We start from the raw sequence: 26,819 nt of genomic DNA, 5'->3' as shown, positions 1-26,819 counted from the left end.
GAGTCCTTTGATGCTACCCTATCCGGTCCCTAAATCCGATAAAATCGTCCTCATGGGTGACTTCAATTCCCAAATCGGCAATGATGCCAATCTGTGCATGGAGATAATCGGAACTCGCAAAGCTGGGCAAGTAAACAGCATCAGCTAAAACTCATGTCACTGTGCTTTGAACACCAATTCCTCAAGTTGTTTTGTCCCCTCATCCTCACGAACATCATCTTTCAGATGAAGAATACCAAACATTGCGGTTGCACACCCCAGTCAGTCCAAGCACTGGCACCTACTGAAATACAGTATATCGTCTGATGGCAGCAAAAACAAAAACATTCGCAACAAGACTCTTAGATTCATCGGAATCACAGATTGATCGAAGACTAAATGAAACTGATATAATACTCGAGTATTGGACCAGGTATTTCGAATAATTGGAAATAAATAGAAACCATTTGATGTGTAGTCATGGACAAAGAGCAGTTTTTCTCGTATCTCACCAGCAACATCTCACCCCTCAAGGTCATTGAGCAGTTCTGCTACCTTAGCAGTATCATGACGCTAACATGCTAGATCATAACATTCAGGCCTGAATAATGCCTCTGCCTTTGGTGAACTTTGCTCCCATTTGTTTGAAAATAACCTTCAAATCAAAACAAGCGCTGCTGTCTTTGTCAGAAAGCATCTCAACATTGCTTTATGGACTAAAAGCCTGGACAACCTACCACTGTCACCTTCATCTCCTGAAGGGCACCACGGAATTCGTAGTCTCACCTGGCAGGGCCGTGCAAAGTACTGGCTTCACGACATAACACAATGGGAAGTTTGGTGGGCTGACCAAATTGCAAATTGACATAATTACTAGCTCATTGACTCTTCAACCAGGTGCCCTAAGGCCAAATCCTGTCAGCAAACAGAAGATCTACAGGACAGAAGCTGAGATGATTTGGAGTCAGCTGGACTGAATCGGCCTCATAGGTGCCAAAAAGGGGTTTTGCACCTGGAGGTTATTCACACCCAGAATCAGAGGGCTACATCACGTAGTGGCACTGTCACTGGCAACAAAAACCACAAACCAAAATAGAAGCCTCCCAATCTTTGACTATGTTAAAGCACCTAAGTGTGTTTGCTAGGGGAGGTGAGGGCAGATTTTAGCAAATGTCAGCGTTCAGCGAGAGTCACAAGAGTCAAACATAGCTGTTCATTAGTCTGATCTCGGAAAGAGCTCAGATATGAACGAGCACAACAACAACTCACAATTTCTGGTCCCTCAGCTACAGAGAGAAATAGAATATAACAAAGCAGCCATAAGTAATAACTGTGCCTTAAAGCGGTGAATCCCAACCACTGTCCTGTGGCACAGTAAAAAATCCAATTTCCACAAATGTTTATTTATGTCTTTACTACAGATATTTATTTACTTGATTTCATGTGAGATTGAATTTAAGACAGCTGCGATAGGCTCGGGCATGCCCGCGACCCTAGTGAGGGGATAAACATCTCGGACGATGAGTGAATGAATTAATTTTAATATAACTTTTTTTTTTAAACGTTAAGCTATCAGTTCTTCAAACGACACAGTTTTTGCATTTCTGCTTGAGTCAAAATAAGATCTGAAATAAACACACTTCACACATGTTGTAAATATGTCTGTCTATTTATGAAGACCTGCCTAGTTCTTTAATCATTTACAACACATATACTTTTAAAAGAATAACTAACTTTAATTTGACATCCATTAAAGTGCTTAATGACTTAATAACGATGAGAAAATATATAATTAATATAGTGGAGTTGGGGTCCTGCCTACATTGGTTTATGTGATTGTAACTCTTTCATATTCCTCTATAATTACATTTGGCTTACTTTACATATCTTTCAGCTATTCAACGCAAATTCTAAGTGAATTATTAATGAAAGAATGCCAAGTATGCAATATAAAGTGTTTTATCTTTATGAATGGCATACGGAATTTTTCACGCCACTTCACATAATTATATTTTTACAAGACCTATTTTCTTAGGCAGGGGTGCCGGGAAGAAACATATACCCCCAAAAGATCAATTATGTTCAATAGTCCATCATTCTAATAATTCCTGTTGCAGTTTTCTTTGGTACGCAAAGCACCAACAATGACACAGAGTGCCAGTCACACAAGCACATCAAAGCGTGTCAGCCATCTTTAACGAGACTTTGCCAGCAGGCAAATCAACCCTTTAAGGAGACACTCCTTAAGGAATGACGTACATTTTTTCACACGCACACAGCCACACAAAGAGTGAACACGCGTAGCACATTGTCTAGCACCGTTTTTCATTCATCAGCTCAGCCCATGAAAACAAAATATAGAAACAGATGAATCAATTCAGGAAAAGATACAAACGGTACAGTAACTTCGTTTTTCAAGGAAGGCGTCGTCACTCGCCTATTTTTTTTTTGGCTTTGTTTGCAAACCAAAAATATGTCTTATGTGTAGATACGCTACCGCTTGAGGGAGATGCAAAAATAGAAGCAATAGAAAAAAGAATAAGCAATCTACAATCTTCAGGTACATTTTGAGATAATGTAAGTCATGTAATTTTCATCAATTTGTCCTACTTTTGAAATCAGTTACATGTATCGAACAGCTTAAGTTAACCAATTGTTTATCAAGTTGTTTTTAATATTAATGTTCCTCATCAAATAAAAGCCAACATGAGAAAATCTTTCTTGCAACTCTTTCTTGATAATGCATATTAATCAAAATCTACATCTCTTTTATTATGCTGTATTTTTTTATGCAATGCAAGGCTATTTTTTTTATTAAAAAAGGAAACAAAGTGTTCTTGTGGGGCTGGAACTGACTGATGATTTCAATTCATGTTAATGGTGCAAATTATTTACTTGACTTAGACTCCACTTTATTCATCCCTTGAGATTGCTCCCTCAGGAAATTCTGGTTCCAGTAGCTTACACAGAAATAGTACAAAAGAGAACATTGCACATGAGTAACAAACAAACAAACAAGAGAAAAATAAATAAAGCACATAGCAATACATAAAGTGTTGAGTAAGAAATAAATGACAATAACAATAATAAATAATAATCGTCAGGTAATAAATAAAGTGTTGAAGGTCAATTGTTAATTTTCCATTAAGTGCAGTAGCTTGTTCTTTTTACCATCATTTAAAATGGATAGTTTTATAGACTTAGACTCATCTTCATTCATCCCTTAGGATTGCTCCCTCAGGAAACTCAGGTGCTAAGTACAATAGCACAAAAGAAAACATTGCACATGAGTAACAAACAAAGTGGAGGATAATAAATAAGAAACAAATAGCTACAATAACAAGGGCTGGTCAAACCTGTTAAAAAGACGTTCAAGTCGTTTGATTGCTCCATCGACCCTTCGACAGACCTGGACTTGATATAGCCCGTTATGGTTCTCACACCGTCCCAGATGCCCCTCATGCCATTGCCCCTAAGTTTCTGCTCCACCTTTCTCCCTTATGCATCTTTGGCCACGCTCACACCGTTAATTACCTCCCGCTACCTCCATGGCCTCCATGTCCTTGCTCCTGAAAGCAGCCTTCTTCCACCTTCCTCATCATTCCAAGTCAATATCCAAACACTTAACATAAGAAATGCATGTCCGAAGCCCACTCACAGTCACTTGAAAAGACTAAAGACACCTTCAGGGATCGTGCTGAGAGGCAGTAATCACACAGAAGCACAAACGCAGACAGAGAAGGCGGCGAAATCTGTCGCTCTATCAGCAAATCATTCATCAGAGACTGAGTGCCGTGTCGAGTGTTCACCCAAAAGGCCTTCCGTATAGACGACGGCTGTCCGTCTGTCTGGCTGCGCATTTTCTGTAGCACATTGTTGACCAAAGAGGGAAAACATTCTAATTCATGGACAGTGCTGTATGAGTGTGCTTCAGTTATGTGTGTACACCACATAAAAGATGTTCAACAAATGTTTCAAACAACCACCATTTTGTAATGTGCTTGGCATTTTGCTTCAATTCAAAGGTTATTGTGCTGCTCCTTTAGATGTGAAAAATGTTGTGATGAGTAGGCTCAAAAAGCGCTGCTGTTGGCCATGGCTCACGCTCGAACACTCACATGCAGGATAACTGATGTCACACAACAATGAATTTTTCTTTAGTAACGAGTACTGCAGTGATGTACAGTACAGGTGATACACATACAGTAGGGAAATGTTTCCTAATTGAAAAGTAGATGATTATAATAAAGCCAACGGTGACGATTAAACGTGGTTAAAGTTACTAAATGGAGAAAAGAAAATCGCATATTTTCGATGGTGGTGATGTTTTTCTCTCACACTCTTTTAAGTGCAAGCACACTTTGTGTATTTCTACAGCTTGGCAATGCATATTGGAGGATTTAACATCTAAAGCTTGATATTTCCCTAAAGAATACGTATTGGCTTTACAAACCAGCTTCAGTCAGTCGTGAGCAATGATTCTAATAATATTCTGGAGGCCGTCTTATGAGATATCACTGCAGATTTTTTCATGTTAAAAATTTTGGTTTTGTGCAGTTTTAGGGACATACTACAGCACTGAACTGAAATTACTCTTCGGGGAGATTCTAACCACACTTAACAGTTAATCTGTTTTATAGCTTCGCGTAAATGTGCACATATCCTGTTTGAAAGGTTAATCGGGCTACACAAAAATATTAACATTTTGCTTCCCTTGTGATTATTCACTATGTGCTTGATCATTGACTGCCACTTATAGATTCTCTTATGGCGTGTGGTTACGTGTGTGTGTGTGTGTGTGTGTGAGGGAGGGAGGTAGATTATTTGTTTAAACCCACGTTAAGAGCTTGGTCACGGAACAAATTAAACTCGTAACTCAAAAAAGTTGACTGTGTTGTATTACTAACTATTGTGTCATTATCTTTTGTGCATACAGTAATTATTCATCCATTGTGTATTCAAGCTACTGGGCTTTTAGTCATGACAAACAACATATTAAACACACCATTCTGACACTATGTGTTTATACAAAGCTATTTGTGCTGCTTTGCAACTCTGGATGGGAACATATTGAAGCCATTTCGTAAACATGGACTTGAAAGCACTCTGCAGCACATTACTAACTGCATTAAAAATACCTAATAATAATTTTCTGACTATAAATCGCATTTTTTTTTCATAGTTTGGGTGGGGGGGCGACTTATAATAAGGAGCGACTTCTATGTGTTTTTTTTCCAAACATTTTCATTAAAAAAAAAGTGAACCCGCGATAAACGAACCGCGATGTAGCAAGGGATTACTGTAATTTGAACTTCAAGTGACGTCAGCAGCCCGACGCGGCGTGGCGTGGCGGTTGTTTACTTAAAGGACAAAGATTGATCACGGGATGACGAAGATGACAAAGGACCCCACGTACTACCGGCATCATTAGCGGCTTTGTTTCTAAGTGACACGGCGAACGAAGAGTTTGAAGGATTTAAGGATTTGGAGTGACACAGAAGGTTTGAAAAACTATTACCTTTTTTTTTCATGTATAATGCGCAAAATTTAACTAATTTATTGTCCTAAAATCTGGGGTGCGCATTATACATGGGTACAATTTTATTTTATTTTTTTAATCCGGATATCATACGGAGGCCGCCATTACAGATGCGCTTTCTTCTCTGCTGTTCACTTCAAACACGCTCCATACGAACACAATGCTCTCGTATCAGACGCTTGCTCGATCACCTGCTCGTTTGCTGTCACAATGTACCCTACACAAATCCGAAACATTTCTTCGCTATCGAGTTTGCTAGCGCATGCGCAGTGATACTGACCGGCAGAATAACATCCGGTTGTTCCCAAAGATGATCTTTTTTCTGAAATAATTTTACGGTTACGGACTTAAGTAGGAGTCAAAATTTGGGTGCGTATTATACATGGGTACAGGCTTTTTTCCAGCATCAACATGCCATTTTTAGGGTGCGTATTATACATGGGGGCGCATTATACATGGAAAAAAACGGTATGGCTTTTACGCACGCCCGGTCCTATTCTATGGAGCTCTCTTCCACTTCTGTGGCTGGAACTCCACGCCGCCACACGCCTTGAAGTTTGTTTTGTTAAATAAAGAGCCGTTTACCAAACCCACGTCTTTCCTTGAACTTTGTTAACGCTACAATATAGTTATATAGTAGATATGTGGAATAACGACGAGGCTGACGTCAGGGCGCACGTGCGGCGTTGTTGACAAAGGACGAGGAATTTGATCTATGTATTGAATGATTTAGAGTGCACAGATGGTTTGATAATACTATTGCTTATATAATAGTTATTTGATATATAATTTATATATCGTTATATGGGCCTGTGGAATATTTTGAAGTGCAAGTGGCGTCAGCGGCGCGCACGCATTGTTGAAAAAGGACGATTGATGGATTTAATGAATTGGAGTGACACAGATGGTTTTATTAACGTTTTATTTATGTAATAATTCTTTGAATAACTCTGAATTTTACGTCACGGCCGTTCTCAGCTCTTCGTTTGTGTTTATGTCACGTTAGCATACTATCGTTTGTTGCTTGTTCATGACTGTTCTTGGTGTTGGATTTTGTCGAATAAATTGCCCCCCAAAATGCGACTTATACTCCGGAGCAACTTACTATATATGGTTTTTTTTTTCACTTTTTGGGGTATTTTATGGCTGATGCGACTTGTACTCCGGAGCAATTTATAGTCCGAAAATTACGGTACCCTGTGAGCATCAGACGTTAAAGGTGTCATTTCCCCCGCCTTGCGATCATCTCGTTTACTTGACAGCCTCTTTCAGCACTCAAACCAGATTACCAGGCAACATCTACATCTCCTCCATCACTTTCACCTCTTCCTCCTCCTCCTCTCCATGGGGAGGATTCCCTGTCAGTGCAGACTGCTGGGTGTCCAGTATGCGTCCAGATGAAAAGTGACAAGCTGCATGTATTTATATGCTATCTGCGGAAGGGGAACGCACGACTCACTGTTGCAGCTATTTATAGACCTTTTACTGATTCCCCCACGCGTAGGCTGAGGGGAGATGGCTCTCCAGGGGAATGACTTAGAGGCTCCCTGGAATCCACCCCCATTGGCTACACATCCACCGTGTTTCGCCACACATCTGCGCTTTACTCATCACTCTATCGTGCTTCCTCGCTCATCCATCTGTACCGCCATTGCTTCTTGTACCATTCTCCCTCAAGACCCGATCACCGCTTACATTAAAAAAAAAAAAACATCCTCTACTGACACAACCTTATGGAGTCATGGCACATATAGTGGTGCCTTGAAATCTATTCTGTGACTCCAAACATTTGTATCGAAAATTTAAAAAAAAAAGACAACATATTGTTATATTGTGTGTTTTTTTTACACGTTTAACATTGTATGTTTTGAAAATATACCATCATAAAACATTACCATTAAGTTAATATTTTGCTGCAATAGTGCATCATGATGAATTAATTGCAGCTCTTTTCAGTGTGTGCTAATTGGCCATTAGGATGCAGTATGGTAATCATGCAGACAAACAAAGAAGAGTTGCCCAACTACTCGAAGTGACTCAGAAAGCTGCACCAATATCCCTTGGAACTCGCAATACATGACTGTGAGCATTGTCTACATGTTTGGATGCACCATTTGTGTTCAAATATCTGTTGCTATCAGACTATCAATGCTATTCATCAACCCATCTATGTGGGGTTAGAGTGTTTTGCATAGTCTGTTAGCATTTGGCCTGAAATTATTATTATTATTATTAGTAGTAGTAGTAGTAGTAGTAGTAGTAGTAGTAGTAGTAGTAGTAGTAGTAGTAGTAGTAGTAGTAGTAGTAGTAGTAGTAGTAGTAGTAGTAGTAGTAGTAGTAGTAGTAGTAGTAGTAGTAGTAGTAGTAGTAGGAGGAGTGATCACACCAACATTAAGAATTCATTGCTTGATTAAAGAAAACTACATTTTGCTGATTGTATTTTGTAACGAAAACAAAATGGCATTTGACATTGAATGATCAAGTATTCGAAGGCTTAACTTTTACAGACAAAAGCAAGTGTTTTCTACTTAACAGCATAGACGGATAACTAGTTTTCAGTTTGCAACAATGCATTATGCACAGAGCCAACCGTGCACAAAAACCCACGCGCTGGTCCATGCAAAGACTGTTAGTGAACCCAAGAGACAGTCGTACGTAAACAGAGGAAAGTTTTCTACAAACATTTTGTGCACTGATTGTTTATAAACAGGATAGATTGTAACTTGAGGTTTACATGTTTACTGAAGGATTTAAGTGTTGGATGTGTGCATTTTCTCTCTAGTGGTATTCATACTACTATATATGAATTGCTGCTTGCAGTATAGAGTACAATAAAACGTTCAAGCCAACAATGAGTTGTATATTAACAATGAAGCTGTTGATGCCTGAATGCGAGCCTTGCAGCAGTTTGACTTTCAGACATACACGCGCACAGATACGATTCCTCCCACGTCCTTCAGCGTGACAGCATGTTATGATGCAGAATGGCGTCTGCTCATCAAGCTGACAGACGCATACTGACAGCACAGTGGTCAGAGCAGTGGCGACTCGGGCAGGAAAAACGGATTCTCACAATCGCTCCCAAGCAAAACGACAAAGCGGCCCGCTGGCCATCGCCGTATCCACACCTTTGCATGTGAAGGTAGAGCAGCACACTCAACAAACAGCACACATTATGCAGCGACAGAAGAAGGTCTAGTTATCTGTCATCCATTTTCTATAAATATTTTCATCATGTTTGTAAACAACAGGCGGTATAGGGTATTACCGGGTAGCATAAAGTGATTGACTATTGTGAATTGACGGCCCATCCCTCAGTGAGAAAAAAAATAGTCTAATTAATTATGAAGGCAACATACGTATATTACAGGATATCTTGGTAATATGTAAATGCTGAGTGGCTTGATGAAAAAATGGAGTAGGCCATACGTAGGTGACCCCCCCCCCCGCTGCCTCTGCAAAAGGTCATGCGGCAGAACAAGTGTGACATGGCATGTTTAAGAAGCCAAAGTAAGGCACAGGATGCCATGTTCAACTAATGTTCCATAACACTGTATGGGCTTTGTCAAATGATCGGCATTTAATTACGGGGGTGTCACAACTGTACCCGCACATCACACAGAGGAGTCTTTCCACAGCCAGACGTAGCTTTTATTTCATTGAAAAGTGACGTATGAGCCAAGGTTTAATGGGTTGGTGAGCAAGGAAAAGGTGTGGACAAAATGCACGACCAAAACAAAAGCGACGTAACGAACAAGATGCTTGTTTTCTTGGTTCATTCGCCCAGTTTCTACATTGGCAATCTTCATTTTGCACGCCACCATTCACACTCCTTTTCCATTGAGCCTTTTTGCATAAATTATAGATTTTTTTCCCCATTTTCTTCATTTTATAATTTTCATAATCCAATGCAAAATTACCCAACAACAAAAATGTGAAGCTCTAAATTAAAAACACTGCGGTTTATCTTTCATTACTAGAAGGCTTTCAATCAAAACACTAGCAAATTGAGAATATGGTTGACTTAACAAGAAGACAACAATCAAATCCATTATGCAACCCAATCAAAATATGCAGAAGAGAACGTCCGCATTGAGCATGTTTGCACGCCGGCATTCACACTCCTTCTCCATCAAGCTTTTATGCATGCACAACATGATCTCATGGCACATTAAATGGGACTATAACGAGTTTAGTCGTCTGCAGAGTCATGCCAGGCAGGGACCTGTTTCAGCCTTGAAACTGATTCACAAGCTGCTGTGCGCTGACAGCAAAGACATTGCCCTCCAAAAAGGTGCAGAGAGAAAGCGCAAAGAAAAAAAAATGTCGACGATGCAATGTAGCCTTGAGGCATTGTGTGTGTGTTAACGTAAAAGACCCATTAGGATCATGGTACCAACCAAGTGATGTTTTCAGTGTGCTAAGCGTGTGCTAAGCGTGTGTTAAGCGTGTTGTGTGTGTGTGCGTGTGTGTGTGCATGTGTATATGTGTGTTAGCTGACGGGGGGTTGGGGCAGCTATGCAACAGAAGCCTCCAGACAAGAGGCTGGAGCATCCATGCAACCGTGGTTGCCGTGGAAACCTCAGGCTGAAAGCCCAGCAGCCGGACGATAGCAAAGGAAGGAGCGCTACGCGGCGAGAGACTGATAGAAAAGAGCCTGTGTGTTATGTGAAAAAATGGAAGAAGGCGCACAACACATCCTGAGGGTTGCAAGCAGGGAAACTCAATCGGAGAAAAAGAAATGATATGGGCAGGTGAGGTAAGGGTGATCTATCTAAGTGAGTGATAAAAAGGTCATAAAAGAGACAATTGCACAAATGCATGCTGAGAGGAGGTGGAGGAGGGAGACTCACAGGGAACGGTGCGTAGGTACAGGTTGTCTCGAATGATCTGCTGGTGGTCGTGGTCCACGGAGCCTTTGGAGAAGCGAAGATTGAGGTAGTGCCGCAAGTCCTTGTCAACAACCCCCCCTGTGAACAAAAGAAAAGCTGAGAAGGCTTGCGAGTGGCCCCATGGCTCATTATATGCATACAGCCGACAAATCTACAATTTAAACTTGTTGAAGCACAATGGGCATGGTCCGTCATCCAATTCTGATGAGATTATATTCAAAATTTCCAAATCTTCCAACCTTTTCCAAAATCTTCTTCAGCCCTCCAAAGTCAATCGTGACACCATGCAAACAAGTTGGCTACAAGTAGTCCACAAAAGTACATAACTGGGCTTGACTAAGGTACATGCTAAAGTTTTATCAGAATTGTGTGCTTGCTATAAGAGCACGCACGGTTCAATCAAGTTAAAAGCTTCAGACACCAAAGACAAAACAACAAAGGCTGCCGCACACACTCACAATCACACCCACGCACACAAATACACTGACACATCATGGCAATTGTGTAAACTTGCCATCCCTTAGGGAAGTGCAAAGTCAGCAGTTCCAATGACAAAGGCCCCGTAGAGGACAGAACACCCTGAAAAAGATGACACCTAGCTTATGGAATCAATGGACAGAAAGCATGGACTAAGTCAAGTGTCCTGCTTTCGGATGATTGACAAAAGTTGCAACTGTCAATTAATCAATCAGGGTTACTGAGATCCCCTGCGATCAACCTTATCAGTGCCGTTTGGTGGAAATAGTCAAATTTCGTTACTGTACAAATGTATGACTTGGAGCAGCTGAAAGAAGATTAGTGCTTCCATAAAAAGACATTTTTGATTTGCGACATTAAACATGTAAGGTTGTCAAACTCGATTTTCTCTAGCGCTTATTCTGTTCAGGGTCACGGGGAGCTGGGGCCTATCCCTTCTGACTTTGATTGAAAGACAGACTACACCCTGGATTGGTCGCCAGGCAGTCGCAGGGCACATATAGAGTGCGAAAGCCATTCACGCTCAGCTGCAAAACTACGACTTTATGACACAATCTAGCTGGATACATTGCTTGTGAAAAAACGCCATTTACACTTGATAGATGGAAAGATGAGACGCGCCAACCCTTTTTCCCATTTGCAGTCAATCATCCGTGATGAGTTCCTCCTGCCGCCATCCCCAAATTAGCACCAGGAGGAGACAGAGTCAGAAGAACCTCGGCGGCCTCGCCATCACCTCCATGAGCCACAGGGTCACATGGCATGCGTTTACAAACACGTCTCCTCATTCATGCATACCCGAGCGACCTCCCCGCCACATCGAGTTGACGGCGGCGTGGCTAACGGCCAGCGCAGATTAACGCTCCGATTAACTCTCGTCCGGCGACATGGGGCTTTACCGGCATCCGCGCAGTGGAATCTCACAAGGAAGTCTTCATTGAAGACCAAACAATTGGGGTCTATCATTTTTTCATCTATTTCTACGTCTTATCCTCATTGACATATAGACCATGGACAGATAATGCGGACAGCCTGTTAATATTTGCTAAAATTTAAACTACGATGCCACAAACCACACATTTGCAGGAGGTATCAATGACAATCGAGCTAAATTTGTTTAAGTTTCTATTTGTCTGGGGCTGTTAGTCATTTTGGTCATTACTATTACCAAAACTGATTTTATTGGGGATTTTTTGTGCCTTAGTTGGTGTTCAAATGAGCCAGATTGTATTTTCCCAATTTGATATAATTTCAAATTGGCTAACTCAATATGCAACACAACGCCCTTCCAAGTTACACGCAATCAAACTTTGCGTCTATACTTTCAGATGATGCCCTGGTATATAGTGAAGGGATAATGAAGTGGTAGCCATCTTGAAAAAAACGATTTGGCTGCCAGAAAATATGAAATTTTACAAGCTTTTTCGTCTATGAGTGCATGGATGATTATATTGGAGACCAATTATCGCACACCCTTGAGTTCAGTGATTGACGCCAAAGGTGGCACAAATCGCTATCAGGTTCAGGGGGCAATCGCTTCTTCACAGAGGGTCACATGGGTTTGTATTTTTTTTCCCTGCTGGGGAAATGAAAGTTTTTAGAAACTCTATTTCATAAGTCATACATGTGGCAGTGTGATATTGATTTGATAAAATGAAATCTCTGTGAGTGATAAATCTGCTCTCTACCAGAATATTATTTATACTATAAAATATAAGTTAAGACACCAAGTTTATGATTGTACGCATCATAGAGGGGTCATTATGTGGCATATTCAACCTAAAAACAGCCATTTTGAAAAGGGTGTCGTGATTGAGGGGTGAACCCTAATAGGCTTTTTTACCCCAACCATACAAAAAACTACAATAAAATCAATTGTGGGAATAACTTTTGATTTGAGGCATATTTATGACATATCGCACCAGACTATACTATTGTTTCCTTACAGCAAGAAATGTATTGACAAACAATCATTCACATTTACACCTTGAGACTATTCAGTCTTTTATTTCATTACGCTAAGATGACTTTAAAGGAGCGATGCATGTTACATACACCCTGGATGGATTGCCAAACAGTTGCAGGGCAGATAAAAAAATAATATTACTCATATCCACGTTTAGGAGGAATTTTGTTTAAAAAATAAAGCTAGTATGCATGTTTCTGAAATGCCATGGGTGATACATCTCCTTGAGCAAGCAGATGCAAACTTCACATAGGAAAGACATGCAGAAGCTCAACCCCAGGCGGACAGGCTAACCACTAAATCACCATGCTGCCTTTGGAACAGTTAAAAAAAACAGCAAAAATGAATTCATCCATCCAGACATGTTTTATAGTGCTTTTCCTTATTAGAGTGACAGGTGAGTTGGAGCCCATCTGACTTTGGGGTGCAGCCTAAACTGGGCACTAGCCAATTTCATGGCACTTAGAGACAACCATTCATACTCACATTCATACCTACGAACAATCTGGAGTCTTTTAACGGACCTAACATGCATGTTTTTGGAATGTGGAAGCGACCAGATTTCAACCCCCAAACCTCACAACAGTGAGGCAGACATGCTAACCACTCGCCCACCGTACTGCAAATGGAGAAGACAAATGAAGCCAATGAAGTGTTTAAGGTCATTATGGATGAGAGAGAGAGAGAGAAAACAAAAAGCGTGCGGGTTCATACTGTCGCACTGAAAATGACCTTATCACATGCACGCAGGCGCTCGGAGCTACTCACACACACATTAACACACACGCCCGTATGTGAAGACATAAAGACAGTGCAGTCCATGCACCTCATCTGCATCCGGCCCAGATGTTGCTTTCCAAAAATAATCCCGGTATACATCCACAGACAGTACGCCGTCCTCCCTGGCGTCCTCTACTCTCGACAGCCGCACATCCTCATCCTCCTCTTTTTCCTCCTTCCTCCGAGTCCTCCTCTTGATCCTCAGCTGCTGCTGTTCAAGCGCTCAGCAGCCGGCCGCAGACGAATTTAATCCCGGCAAGGAGCACGGTGATGGAACCCAAAAAGGGGGGGGGGGGGTGTATGTGGAGAGAGAAGCGACAGATGCGGAGAGACGATGGCTATCAGAAGAAGGGGAGCAGAGAAGAGAGGAGGAGGAGAGGGAGATTTGCCAGCGGGAGGCCGGAGACTCCAACCAGACGAGAGCGGCGAAGCCTCGGTGTCGCAGCACCACCAGTCTGGTACAGACGGTACTGCGCTCCACTTCTAAAGATTAATGATCCCGAAAACAAAGTTGATATTTTATTTCTAAAAACATTTTAGATGATTCTAAGACCGAGTAACATTATGCATATTTTGAAAATCAACATTGCACCTCAGTATAGAAAAATAAAGAAGTGCACTTAATTGATTGCATATAAAAGGAATTTCATAATCGTCCCAAAATAAATATAAATAAAATGATTGAAAACAAAGAAAAGAAAATTAATTCAAAGTGTATTGAGATAAAAGTTAAATAAATAGAACTGTACTTATTAGGTGTTGACTCTTTCTCAAACCACTAGAGGGAGGTTTGGGTACCACTAAAAAGATTTTGAAAATCCTTTTTTGTGATGGTGTGCAGTTCATGGGGCGTGGCCTACCAAGTGACATCAGGAGTTCTGGTTGGCCATTTTCCAAATTTGCTCCATGCTCCTCAGTGTGTTTGACTGCTTGTCCTGGCCCAATGCACTCAAGCAGAAGCATACCCAAAGCTTGCATGCACTGTCAAGCAATAAACTAAGATTAAAAAAAAAAAAACACCTTTGTTAAAGAACTAAAATAAAAATGAAAACACTTTAAAAATGTTCACGTTTTTAAAACTATTATTAACTATTAAATGTCCTTTGTTTCCCTCAATTAACATAATAAAAAGTAGTTGAGCGTTCGGGGGCTCATTTTAAATATCTTTATTTTGCTATTACTGTTCAGCAGAAGGAAGGTTTAACAGTCATCAGTGATCTTATTTTAACTTCCACTCGACAAATACGCCATATATTAGAATAAATAAATAAATAAACAGTGCTTTCAAATAAACTTGCTCTAAGAACTAAATAAAATTCACTAAATTCAAAACCCAAAATATAAACCGATTACCTATGCTGAAATATCCCAAACTATTATAAACCTGTTAGCCAATGGTTCACCGTGCTGCATTGACTTACACAAGACAAATTAGTATAATAGCATACAAGTATTACATTGTTCCACACAGAGTAACACCTATTATAAATTCAATGTATCCCAACGGGAGGCTTTCATTTTTTTGTGTGTGTAATAAAGCTACTTTCTATTTCTGCGTCCGAATGGTCCCAGATGCTCCCTGATGTTCCTCAAATGCTCCGCATCTCGCCCACCATATGCTCCCCCTGCGCGACCTTGTGTCGACATCACCAACTGGAGCACAAAAAAATATCTAAAATATAACCCGTTGAGGATGCGCTCACAGCTGCAGACGCCAGCCAGGACGCCTCAAGCGCCGATTTGGTCTAAATACAAAGACGTAAACAAACACCAGCAAAGAAAAACACATCAACATAAAAATGAGCACTCTAAGCGCCTCCGTCGACGTTATGAGGCTGGCGGTACGTTGACGCCGAGCACTTCCCGGGGACGCTTTATAGCACACTGCGACGAGAGGGGAACAGATGACAGCCGCAATCCATCACAAAGCCATCAAGGCAGACGGCAATTGGCTCGCCTTCTGCTCACTGAAGCAGTACGCCAGACCACGTCGGCCACATGGCCTCTTGTCCGTCAATTGAGCTCGCTGTGAGGAATTAAACAAAAAAGGCAAGAAAAATGCTCATTTAGATTGAGAATCGCTGATTCCTTGCAAGTCGAGTTGTTTTCATCTTAATTTAGATTTAACAGATCATATCGCCATGAATTCACACGTACTTACAGGTGAAAAAAGCTCAAGCGATCTCTGGTTACGCCACCAGTAAAAAAAAAAAAAAAGATAAAAAAAAAATCACATGCCATTTGACCGAGGCAGTGTGATTGCGAAGATCTGTAAAGGCCCCGACATGCGTCGTCCTTCCTCAACTTGGATTGTGCCGTAGCTGCTTTCGAGCGCCTCATTGTCAGCTGTAAGTGCTTGCATGTCACGCAGAGAAAAGCGGAGAGTGAGGAGGGGGACCATTTTTTTTTTTAGTCACACTTGAAGGGATTGGGAAGCAAAATGTTGTTTTCTCAGTCCAATGGCTTCCTCTCGCATTTCATAAGCATGCAATTGATGTGAATGTGAGTGTCTGTGTGTGCCCTGCAATTGGCTCCCGACCAATCTGTAGAAGACGGAAATTTAAACATATGTATGGACACTATTGGAGTTTTTCCTGTACTAACACGTCAACGACAACATCAACCAAAAGCTCCAGCCTTCTCCTTCAACCAAACTTACAAAAATATCCACATTCACGCATTTTGTCCTTTTCCTCTCCGGTTCACATGTGAACTTGAGCCTATCCCATCTTGTGTGGGATTGAGTGTTAACACCTTGAACTGATCGTCAGCCAATCGCAGGGCACAAAGAGACAAACACGCATTCACACTCAATTACATCTGTGAGTCAGCCATGCTAACAACCAGAGCACCATGATGCCCAGCATTCTATTTATTTCAGATGTCTACCATTGATTCCATCATCTCCCACTTTCACCACAAGAACAAGAAGAGTAAGGGGTTATTAATGTGTAACCCTTAGCAACCACAGGCAAAGCTTCACACAGCATTGCATGGATTATCTGTTTAGCAGGTAATAGGTGCATCTGTCTGTTGCTTGGCAACACAAAAGTAGTTGTTTACTAAGCACTTGATTTGCCTCTCGCTGAATAGCCACACACACGCACACACACAAATACACACACGCACGCGATTAAGAGTCTCTACAACAAAAATGAGTTGTTCATTTTTGATAAATTGTATGAACCTCTTTGCTCTTTAAATTCATTAATATTTTTACCGATTGATAACTTTACGATGAGTTACTTTCACAAGAGCTTTATTTTTGACAACCTAAAAAAAAAAGCTAATGTTTAAAATACACTACTGAACACCAATTGATGGGCTAATAGGCTAATATATATAATAGCATAGTAATTCACCAAAATCCCAACAATAAGCATATTGTTAAATGAATATTTCTGACCGTGTCCATACTAAATGCATAATGCAATAGGAGAACTTATGAGCCCGTACCACAAATGTTATGGTAATTGAGTAAAAGGTCAACAAAGGAGCACAACAGGGCCCTTCAGTATGTTTCTACAGGGATTTAAAAAAAAACCCAGTCCAGTAGCAGCTGAACCTAACGTGAACTCCATCATTGTTATTTTCTTCTCTAGTGACTGTAAGTACCAAGGTTCTTAACACTATTCCTCCCATTCAGAAGATTTGCATATTCTCCCCCTCATTTAACATAGACCATTTTTGTTATTAACGTTCCTTTCAAGTACATTTTCGCTTAATCCGGTTGTATTAATGCAGTCCGACTTACTTTACACCTCACCTGCTACTCTTTGTCAGAAGCTAGGGCACTGTTACCTTTTTTGTTTTTTAAAGACAATATAATATTTGTCTAATTTGTTTGAGGTCACTCAGCGTACAAAACCATGATTGCCATTAATACCAAAAGAAGCTGTTAATACTGTAGTTGTGGTGATAGGCCAAATCTAAATTTGTTGTTTTAATAGCCTTTACTGCAGCAGTCACAACTGACAGTACAAAAAGTACAATAGTGATTGTTTGTGGAGGGTTTGGGAACAGGCCAAGGAAGAATCGATGACATTTTGGTGAGAATCTCAATTATGCTGCGGCCAGAGAAAGTTGAGGCAGCAACTACCGCATCTACAACTGCATTCAACAGAAACATATCGATGATAACGCAACACAAAACAAATCCTGCTGGTCCACCAATATCTAAAGAGCAAAATATCCAAGGTTACCATGGCAACAGCAGAGAATCAGAGATGCTGTTTTCCTTCCAACAATACAGTGTAACATTGGATTGAGAACTTTCTAAGCTGTTATTACACAGTCAAATCACAACATACTGTTTAATGGCACACTGGTAGAACGAGGTGCAAAACAACATGAGCCCTTTGTCCAATTTGGGAAGGCATAATTAGTTGCGACGTGCCCACTTTATCTCCTAGGAGGCTGAGGGTGAAGTGCAGTCATGCCACATTGAGTTCTCGCTAACTTGAATTCACTCGTCTCTAAAATGTAAACAAGCCCGTGGTCATGCTGCGGGAGCACAAGCCCGCATGCAAACGCACCAGTCGTACCGTACTCACACACGCTTGCATGTATGCACGACACGACAGAAGGTCGAAGTCAGCTCAGCAAGACCAATTTCGGTGAAAACACCCCCATTTTATATGTACTTTACATTAATGAGAATGTTTGGGCTCATTAAAATGGTCCTTTTTTGTGTTGGAGTCACAAAATGTATTCCCATTTAAATTACAGTTGGAAGAATTTTTATTCCGGGACTTTAGGTCTAATTTGTTTCTATTGTAATAGTTCCTCTAAAAATTCCAACTGTGCTTCACTACGTTTATCATTGCAGTGCAGTTTTACACAATACAGCAAAATACAACCACGATAATAAACAATGTAAAACTAATCTTTGCAAAGGAAGGCTTTCACCCAGAGAGCAATTCAATGTCTGTGCACCCCAAATTTAAATATATTAGCTGTCCAGATTAGGGATTGCTAAATGCTGGGGAAAAATATTTTTTTGTTGGTTTATATCTGAGTTAAGAAAATACTAAGTAAATTGTGTATTTTCAGGAATAATGTTTTTTTTTTTTTTTACAGTAATTAACAATCATTCATTAGAAAAAAAAACATCTGGGGTCACGTTGCTTATCTTCATGTCACAAATTTGTTGAGAGGGTGTCAAGAGTGCTTGAAGATATCAAGTCAAGATTGATCAACACCCAATTCCACACAATTGACTGCTTTTTTAACATCATGTCTTTCCCAAGGCCCTGCTGTATGTTGATGGGGATTGCGGCCTCAAGTTGAAATCAACTTGACCACGTCTACAAATACAAATGACTTGATTATTTTTCCCTTGAGAGCATAATATTTAAATAATAGTGAAACTACATAATGAGGACAAAACAATGACAACAGGCAGATGCAAAGGTGTTAGGGTTTGCAGAGCACCACCCTAACACAAGGTATGGGAACCTAAGGGCAGCAGAGATCACAAAGCAGTTGGCCAAATAAGAAAAGGTTTTCTGGAGACGAATTCTGGTTCAGCGCTATTAAAAGCCATCGTGACGGTGGAGAGCTGCGATCGATACGGCAAAGCAGCGCCAAGGGAACGTCAGGAAGATGGAGCGCGAGAAGATGGACGACTACTGAGGGTTGAGGGAAGGAACGGACAGCTTGTGGATGTTTAAATCCACACAAGATGTACAAGTGGGAATCCAAGCACCAATATGGCCCACACCCAATAATTGTTAATACCATCACGTTGAACAGCAATCACATCTTAAACCAGTGCAGATGACATACACAGTCTATGAAGGCTTTTTTTGTGTTTATGACCAGAACCGCCTGATTTCATGACAGCATACATTGCGACCACATTTTTAAGAGGCTTTTTTTTGGTGTGATGTGCAGTAATACCAGCATTCAACTATTGTTTTTTTTGTTCCTTTCTCAGCCTCAATTAATGACATGTCTAGCTCATGCACACTCTTGCACATTTCTGATTACATTACACATTCAGCTTGATATTTTAAAGGCAGATTTCATTACCTACACACACACACACACAAATTAGTAAGTAAATTTGATGAGTACATTTTACTCGAAGGTAATTTGGGTCTCACTTTGAACACAGAGTAAAAAAATTAACACTTGGAAAAGGCTAAAATACTCAGAGCCAATTTCAAATTGAATCAAATTTGGAGTAATATTTACCCTTTTTTTTCATTCAAAAATTGTCAGTAAAGTTCCAGATTGGGAGCGCAGAGCACTGTCCAGTGAGTTAAAATTCCTGGCCACCACCTCATCTCAGCACTTCCGTCTCACAGTTCAGAGGGTGCGGGTTCGATTCCACCTCTGGCCCACCCTGTGCGGAGTTTGCATGTTCTCCAGTGCCCATGTGGGTTTTCTCCAGGTCCTCCGGTTTCCTCCCACATCCCCAAAACCTGCTTAGTATGCATATTAAACACTCAACTTGCCCCTAGGTGTGAGCATGAGTGCAAATGTTTCTACATCTCTGTGTGCCCTGCGATTGACTGGCAAGTGGTTCAGGGTGCCCCCCACCTACTGCCCGATGATGGCTGGGATAGGCTCCAGCACGCCCGCGACCCCCGGGGGACAAGCGGTACATATAATGGACGGATGTATAATAATATGCACACCAAAAACCTTTTTTTTTTCCTCACCCTACGCAGCGATATACTGGGCACTCCTGATGTAGAACAACATCCTCCCGTGTCCTAGTTTGACACCTTCAAGTTTGAGTTTGGTGCCCTAGAAAGCCTACGTGTGTCCTGCGTGTGGGCGTGCATTAAAATGTATGTGTACACTTTGTGTTCTCTAGCCGTGGATGAACAATTTCCTTCCAGGACTCCTAATGGTGCTATTACAGCAGACAGCCAAGTCCATTATTAATAGTAAATGACACGGACTCTCTCGTAAAGGTCTTAATATTGATCTTCCTACTCCAACCCCCGCACCCTGAGACTGATCCTAATGATGATGCTTGTCTGCGTGTTTTTCTCGACGGCGGCATAATCAAGACCAGACGCATATTTACGACAGCCGAGCCCTTACAACGACAAGAGACCACCAAGAGCCAGACTTCTAGATTAAAGGGGGGGGGGGGGCACAGGAACGGTTGGCCTAATATTCCTGACAGCATCCTCCTCTGACAGCCGACCAATAAAAACAGTCCCGTCACTCCCTTAATATCAGAGCTCGGGAGATAAATTCAGCGTGAGGTGGCTATCAATGAATTTGGTGACGTCCTGCTTTCAGAGCAGCTTTGAAAAGATCGTCGCTGATTGTGTTGCTCAAACTTGATGGAGCAGTATGTTCCTAAAGTAAGCCAATGACCTGCCAAAACATTTGGCATTCCTGTGAAAAGAAATATGAGGGAACATAGCAAACAATACACTGATAAAATAAGAGGAAGACATTTTTTGTTGTCTGAAAAAGGTCCCATTTCAACTACTTGTGGAGAACACTCTTGTTTTTAACAACTGCCCTGAAAATGTGAGGGGGGGGGGGGGGGGGTGCGTCTGCCAAGAAATAAGACTGTGATGCTGGTTGAATTCTGAAAAAGATAAAAAAAATAAAATAATAATTGCATCTATGGCTGAGGGGGGCCATAATGATTCTACTCTGCGATGCTTCATTGAGCCGCTCTGGTCCAGATAGTCTAATCAAGTCTGTCCGTCGAGATTAAGGCCCTCGTTCACGGTTCTGAGTCCAAACGGGAATGACTCGAATTCCATTCTACTGTACTGACCTGTCAGCTCCTTTCTTCCCTTCATCACTTACACCCACTCAAATATGACAGTCAGCAGATAACGTCCCGAACGAGAGGCGATAGCTTAACCCTTAACTAGTCGAGTGGAAAACACGCCATTTTGATTCTAACATCATTACATAGACCACTAACCTTATTGTGTTTCACGTTCAAAGTTTGATGTAACTAGGGGAATGACTTGAACACTTCACAACTGATTTCGAGCGGCAAACAGATTTGCGGGAAAATACTTTAGGTGCGCCGTGTTGGCGAAGGAAGTGGAACGTCTTTAATGGGACAAAGTCGGTTGCAGTTGACAGCAGGTCTCGACTGGCTTATTTCTGTACCTCAGTCTTGATTGTTCTGAAGCAGAGTTTGAGAAAAGCTGGAAAAGTGGTTATGTGCTGGCACAAGAAGTAATTAAAGAAAATTTGCTTCAACTTAGAGATAGTCGTGGCTCAATTGTTCAGGAGCAATTTCGTTCATTTTGATGAAGGTTTTGATAACCTGCAGAAAATTAGGTGAAAGAAGTCAGAAACCTTTAAAGAAGTTGGACCTGCTTCACAGTTGAGTTTAAAGTTTCTTTCCACATGACTCAACGTTACAACATTTGCATCGTGAGGTTATCCGAGTTCATTCACTTCATTTCTCCATCACTTTAACAACCGCTACTAATATGACATATTTTGTTTTTCCCAGGCAGGCTAATGTGTGTCCAGACAGACAGCAGAAGGTCAAAATTGTTTCACTCTGAGAGCCATCAGAGTGACCTGCTGCTGTCCTCTGCTGGTGGAAAGCATCAACCGCAGATACGGAGGTGCTTCTGGCTCTCAGAAGTGAACATGGATGTGACCAAAATGTCAAACATTTAAATAAAGTAATTCATGCTCACCAGAGATGCTGATTATTAGATGTAGTAATTTGTGTCCATAGTATCTAGATATTGATTTTGCTCCAACTATAATTTATTATTCTTGCATTTTTTTGTGGGTGTGTTGAAATAGGCTTACAATGTGTTCGCTGTTTACTAAGTTCAACAGAGTGAATGGATTAGTCTTCAAGCTATTTTCCACGCTTTAAATGCCGTATCGGATGACCGCCTTTGTTTTCCTCGTCTGTACTTTACATACACTCTCCCATGGTGATTCCATCACCATCATCAAAGCACATGGCAGTTATCCCAGCAGCATCGACACTAGCGCTGCTGACCCAATTCTCTCAAGCGGACCAGTTGGACGTTCACTGGCAGGCTGTCTTCCATGTGAAGCTTGATCCTCCGGCCGTAGCCGTGACACTTCAAGCTCCAATTTGTTCTATTTTTTTTCCCGTCTTTAATGAAATAAAATCTTTCTCTTCTAGCTCGGTGGGTTATTAATACCACAGAACCGATCGGATGTTCTGCACTGATTCGCAGGACTGCTTCACATCACCAGAGTGAAAAATGAGGGGAGGGGAGGTGACCTCCCTTCAATTCCATCTGTCCCTCCATCATCTCAAGAAGGCTTTGGAAAGATATGGAGAGCATTCTTTTTTTTTTCAAATCCTTGATATCCAAGCTCGTGCGCTCTTCAGTATGCAATTAACACGCTCAGATAACTACTGTGTTGTATTTAGTAACTTTACTAGGTCCAACTAGTGGGCATGAATTAATCACTGGTAGCCTTCGGAACCCTTTATAGTAGCCACCAAAATGACCAATAGTAGTTTTACCTCACTAGTACACTGAAGTGTGGATTGACTGTATTTATTGACAGCTTTTTAGGCTCCCTTTATACGTTACAGGCCATGCCAACCTTTTCAAATCATTTCATTTCTTCTCTTTAATCAGCACATATTGTACTCACAAAACCTCAGCGCCAAAGTGTAAATTAAATGAGTAGGGGGAAAAAATGGATGATTTGCCATATGTTGCTTTGCAAGCTTTATGGACGCCAACTTCTACATTGCACCATGTTGAGATTGCTACCAAAGGCAACGGCGTGCGTCAATTAAAGGTCCAAGAATAATCAGAATAAAAACAACCCAAAATAGCTGGGATTTTATTTTTATCACTATTTGTGCTATTTGTGACAAAAGGAGAGAGTTGACTGTTTTGAGTCAATTATTACCAAATCAAACACCTTTCCCCCCCCCCCCCTTTTATGAGAAAAACGCTGCAATAGAAACCACTGCTGTGTTTTTCATTTAAAGAACCAGCAGTCATAAAGTATTTTTGTTCCTCTTCAACGTATAGATAAGCGTCGGTGAGAAAATCTCCCAGAAGGTGTGTGTGTTCTCACTCTCACGCTCTCTCACCAGCTCCTTCACACCATCTCCATCTGTAACGCGGTGTTGGGAAATACCGAATCACAAAGACTTATAGTTATTTGAGTAGATTTTTCAGATGTTTGTACAGTCACCCTAAAGTCTTTAATTTTGACATCATTTGAAAACAGATATACAAAATGTACTTTCTATTTGGAGTGGCCGGTCTCTAAGCTGCAACTTTGGCATTCAATTAGATTTATTTTAAATTTAGTATACTAATCTCAATCGCTGAAGGCGAAAACTCAATTTCCAGAAGGCCTCGTAAGCTTGTGTTACACTTATGACACAAATTGAGTGTCTTGCTCAAGGGCACCTCTATCAGCATCTTGGCAAAAAATATTATTATCTTACATTTCTGGAACTGCATCAAACTGCAGTTCTTCTAAATTTTTGGGCTCAATCATAAGGGACATTGTTTGATTTCATCATTTTAGTCCCTCAACTATAAAAAAAATTCTGATTTCTGTAGTCCTCCATGAAAGCAGACTTAAATCTGCGTTGAATCAAATTAAAACGTTTGTAAATATCTGCTTTTATTTTGTTAAGAAATGATCAACATTTGTCTTTATTTTGCAAACCAAACTGAATCATAATTAATTGATGTAATTGATGTAATAATTCAATTTGAAGTATCTTGTTTTTAATGTAGGAGTGGAATTTTAAAATTTAGAGTCATCAATTAATCGACAAAATCATTCGTTAAAATCACGAGAGCCATCTTTATAGCAAGCACCTCTTCTATTTATGTTGATCAAGTGCGCCTCATGAAATATCCAGTGACAGTAGCAATCATCGAGCTCAAGGAAGAACACGGAGTAGTGTGAGGAGCCGAGTTCAATAAACACATCATGTTTAACTGGCTAAGAGAAGGAGAAGAGAGGGAGGAGAAAATAGACCTGTGTGAGATAGATGTGCATTAGCATTTAACCTGTTAGTACATAGCAGGCCGCTCCTCCCTGTCAACAGCTCCAACTCAATAATCAATCACGTGGAGGCGAGCGCCACAAACAGCCCAGGAAGGCAAATCCTCGGCTCGCTCCAAAAATAACCGGCCCGAGTGTTTGATTTGTGCTTTTCTCGTGTCCCAGAAAACAAGACGCTGTCGGAATGCTGCTTTTATGCCGCGGAAGAGGAAACATCTTCACCACGACCAACGCTAAATCGTACTTGAAGCCCTATTTGGAGTTTAGTGTGCAAGTCGACACGCATCCGCTATAGCGTTGGGGATGCTTCGTCATCCCATTACAGGCGGTACAAATGTGCTGCCCTAAACAGGGGTAAAATGCAAAGTGTAAGATTATTATTGATTGCCTGAAGAAAGCATTCACGGATGTAATTGCCCACACCAAAAAATATATATATATTTTTTTGATGGTTTTTGACCTTCTACGCTTCTACATAAATTCAACATTTAAATGATTCCAAAAATTCATTTCACGTTCCGAAAATTCTACATTTTACGCACACACGAACACACACGCAAACTATTCAAGGAATTTAGAGGAGAAAAGTTCGTAATCATTTCCTTTTGAGATTCAAACTATTCAGCACTTTCACGACATCTGGGGACTATTTTTCACATTACCAAAATGGGGAACCCATTTTCACGAGTCCATTGTTTACATTCAGCATTTCCAAATTTTAAATAATTCCACATTGTAGCCTGATTTTTTTTTTCTTTTGCATATCTCCTTCCAGATATCTTGATCAAATCAAACCATTCATACTGGTTGAGATCATTCAGGGCAGTTTGGAAATGCATCCATCCGTCCGTCCGTCTTCTGGGTTTTGTGTATTAAACCCACATACAATAGCCATCCATTTATCCATTAGGCCATCTACCCATCTATCCAACCAGTCTATTCAATCATCTTCCTTCCACCCATCAATAGGCAATTATCATCCATCCACCCATCTACCCAACCAGCCACTCAGCTTTTCATGAAAATGCATTTATAACCCAACTATAATGACTCATGTATCCATCTGCCCTTTCGTCCATCTTTTTACCGATCATTCATCCCTCTTGTATTCAGCCACCCAGCCAGCTGTCTGTTTATCTGCTAGTGTTTGTGAATTGAATTTGGAATTTTGCTCCTTGAAGCCACATTAACTTCAGCAGCAGTAATCAATAAGAGTCAGGTCCGTGGTTAATTAGACAGATTTATGTTTGCAACAACCCTGTAATGGCATCCACGTGTCGGTCAGTGTGTGTGCTTGCAGCAGAAGTCAGTGACTGTCTCCTTCAGCATCCGGAGCAAGACACTAACATGCCGGGGACGGGCACGCCCCCTCCGGATTGTGATACCCACAACTGCGGTTACTATTACTGGTTCCGGTTCTGGAGCTCCACTCAGAACAGGCCCAGCTAGCATCTGTTTGTGCTTTGTGAAAATCCGCTACCAGGGGAAAAACCCCCACTAAATTCCATTGACAGCGCACAATAAGTGAGGGAAAGGTGTGCAGATGATCATGTAGATCCACGCGCGCGCGCGCCGATGCAAATTGACGTAAATACGTCGCGGCTGTGGCTGGCTTGCTCACCTTGTTTGACACATTTGAAGCGGACCGGGTCCTTGCAGTGCTTGATGACGGCCAGCACGTCCCGGCTGGTGAGGCCGGCCACGGGCATGTCGTTGACCTCCAGGAGCAACTCATCCTCGGCCAGCTTGCCACTCTGGACGAGCCCCTTCCCCGCCTTCACCTCACCCAAGTATGGGAACTGGCCAAGCTCGGCGCCCCCCTTCAGCTCGAAGCCCAGCTCGCCGTCCTTGCTGCGGCTGATCACCGCTTCGTGGACTTTGTTGGTCCAGTGGTTCTTCTTCTTGAGGCTTTTCGACATCGTTATAAGAGGCGACTTGGTTCACCGCAGACGGGCTGGTTGCCTACTATCTCACCATCACCACCACCGCCTCATGCCCGCCTCAGTGCGACTCGCCGCAGCTGGGCGGCATAACCGACTCACGCCAGGAGCTGTGCACGGTCTGCGAGTCGCTGAGTCGGGAGACAGGCTGCGGCACGTCGCGGTGCTTGCTTCGGTGAGGGCGAAATGATTCCACGGTCCAGACACAGACGCAGGAGACAAACACTGGTGCGTAACCCGGATGTGAAAGCCGAAGGAGG

At 41.5% G+C, this 26,819-nt stretch overlaps 1 protein-coding gene across 6 annotated transcripts in view; it reads right to left on the bottom strand.

Annotated features, from left to right (window-relative positions):
• The window catches only part of LOC133156926 (membrane-associated guanylate kinase, WW and PDZ domain-containing protein 2-like), a 77,637-nt gene extending 50,818 nt beyond the window's left edge, over positions 1-26,819 (bottom strand). For 3 of the 6 annotated variants that reach the window (XM_061283036.1, XM_061283038.1, XM_061283037.1), the window contains exons 1-2: positions 26,241-26,818; positions 10,372-10,488 (exon numbers count right to left, since the gene is read on the bottom strand). In XM_061283036.1, coding sequence (XP_061139020.1) covers positions 10,372-10,488; positions 26,241-26,538 — 415 coding nt within the window. In that variant the 5' untranslated portion in view covers positions 26,539-26,818. Of the gene's footprint in view, positions 1-10,371; positions 10,489-13,679; positions 13,910-26,240 lie in introns of those variants that run through there. The other 3 variants (XM_061283042.1, XM_061283043.1, XM_061283040.1) reach the window with 2 other exon arrangements.

The sequence above is a fragment of the Syngnathus typhle genome, linkage group LG7, assembly GCF_033458585.1.
Source record: "Syngnathus typhle isolate RoL2023-S1 ecotype Sweden linkage group LG7, RoL_Styp_1.0, whole genome shotgun sequence".
Classification (NCBI taxonomy): domain Eukaryota; kingdom Metazoa; phylum Chordata; class Actinopteri; order Syngnathiformes; family Syngnathidae; genus Syngnathus; species Syngnathus typhle.
Note: the sequence above shows the minus strand (reverse complement) of the source record. Positions and strands in the feature narration are given on the sequence as shown.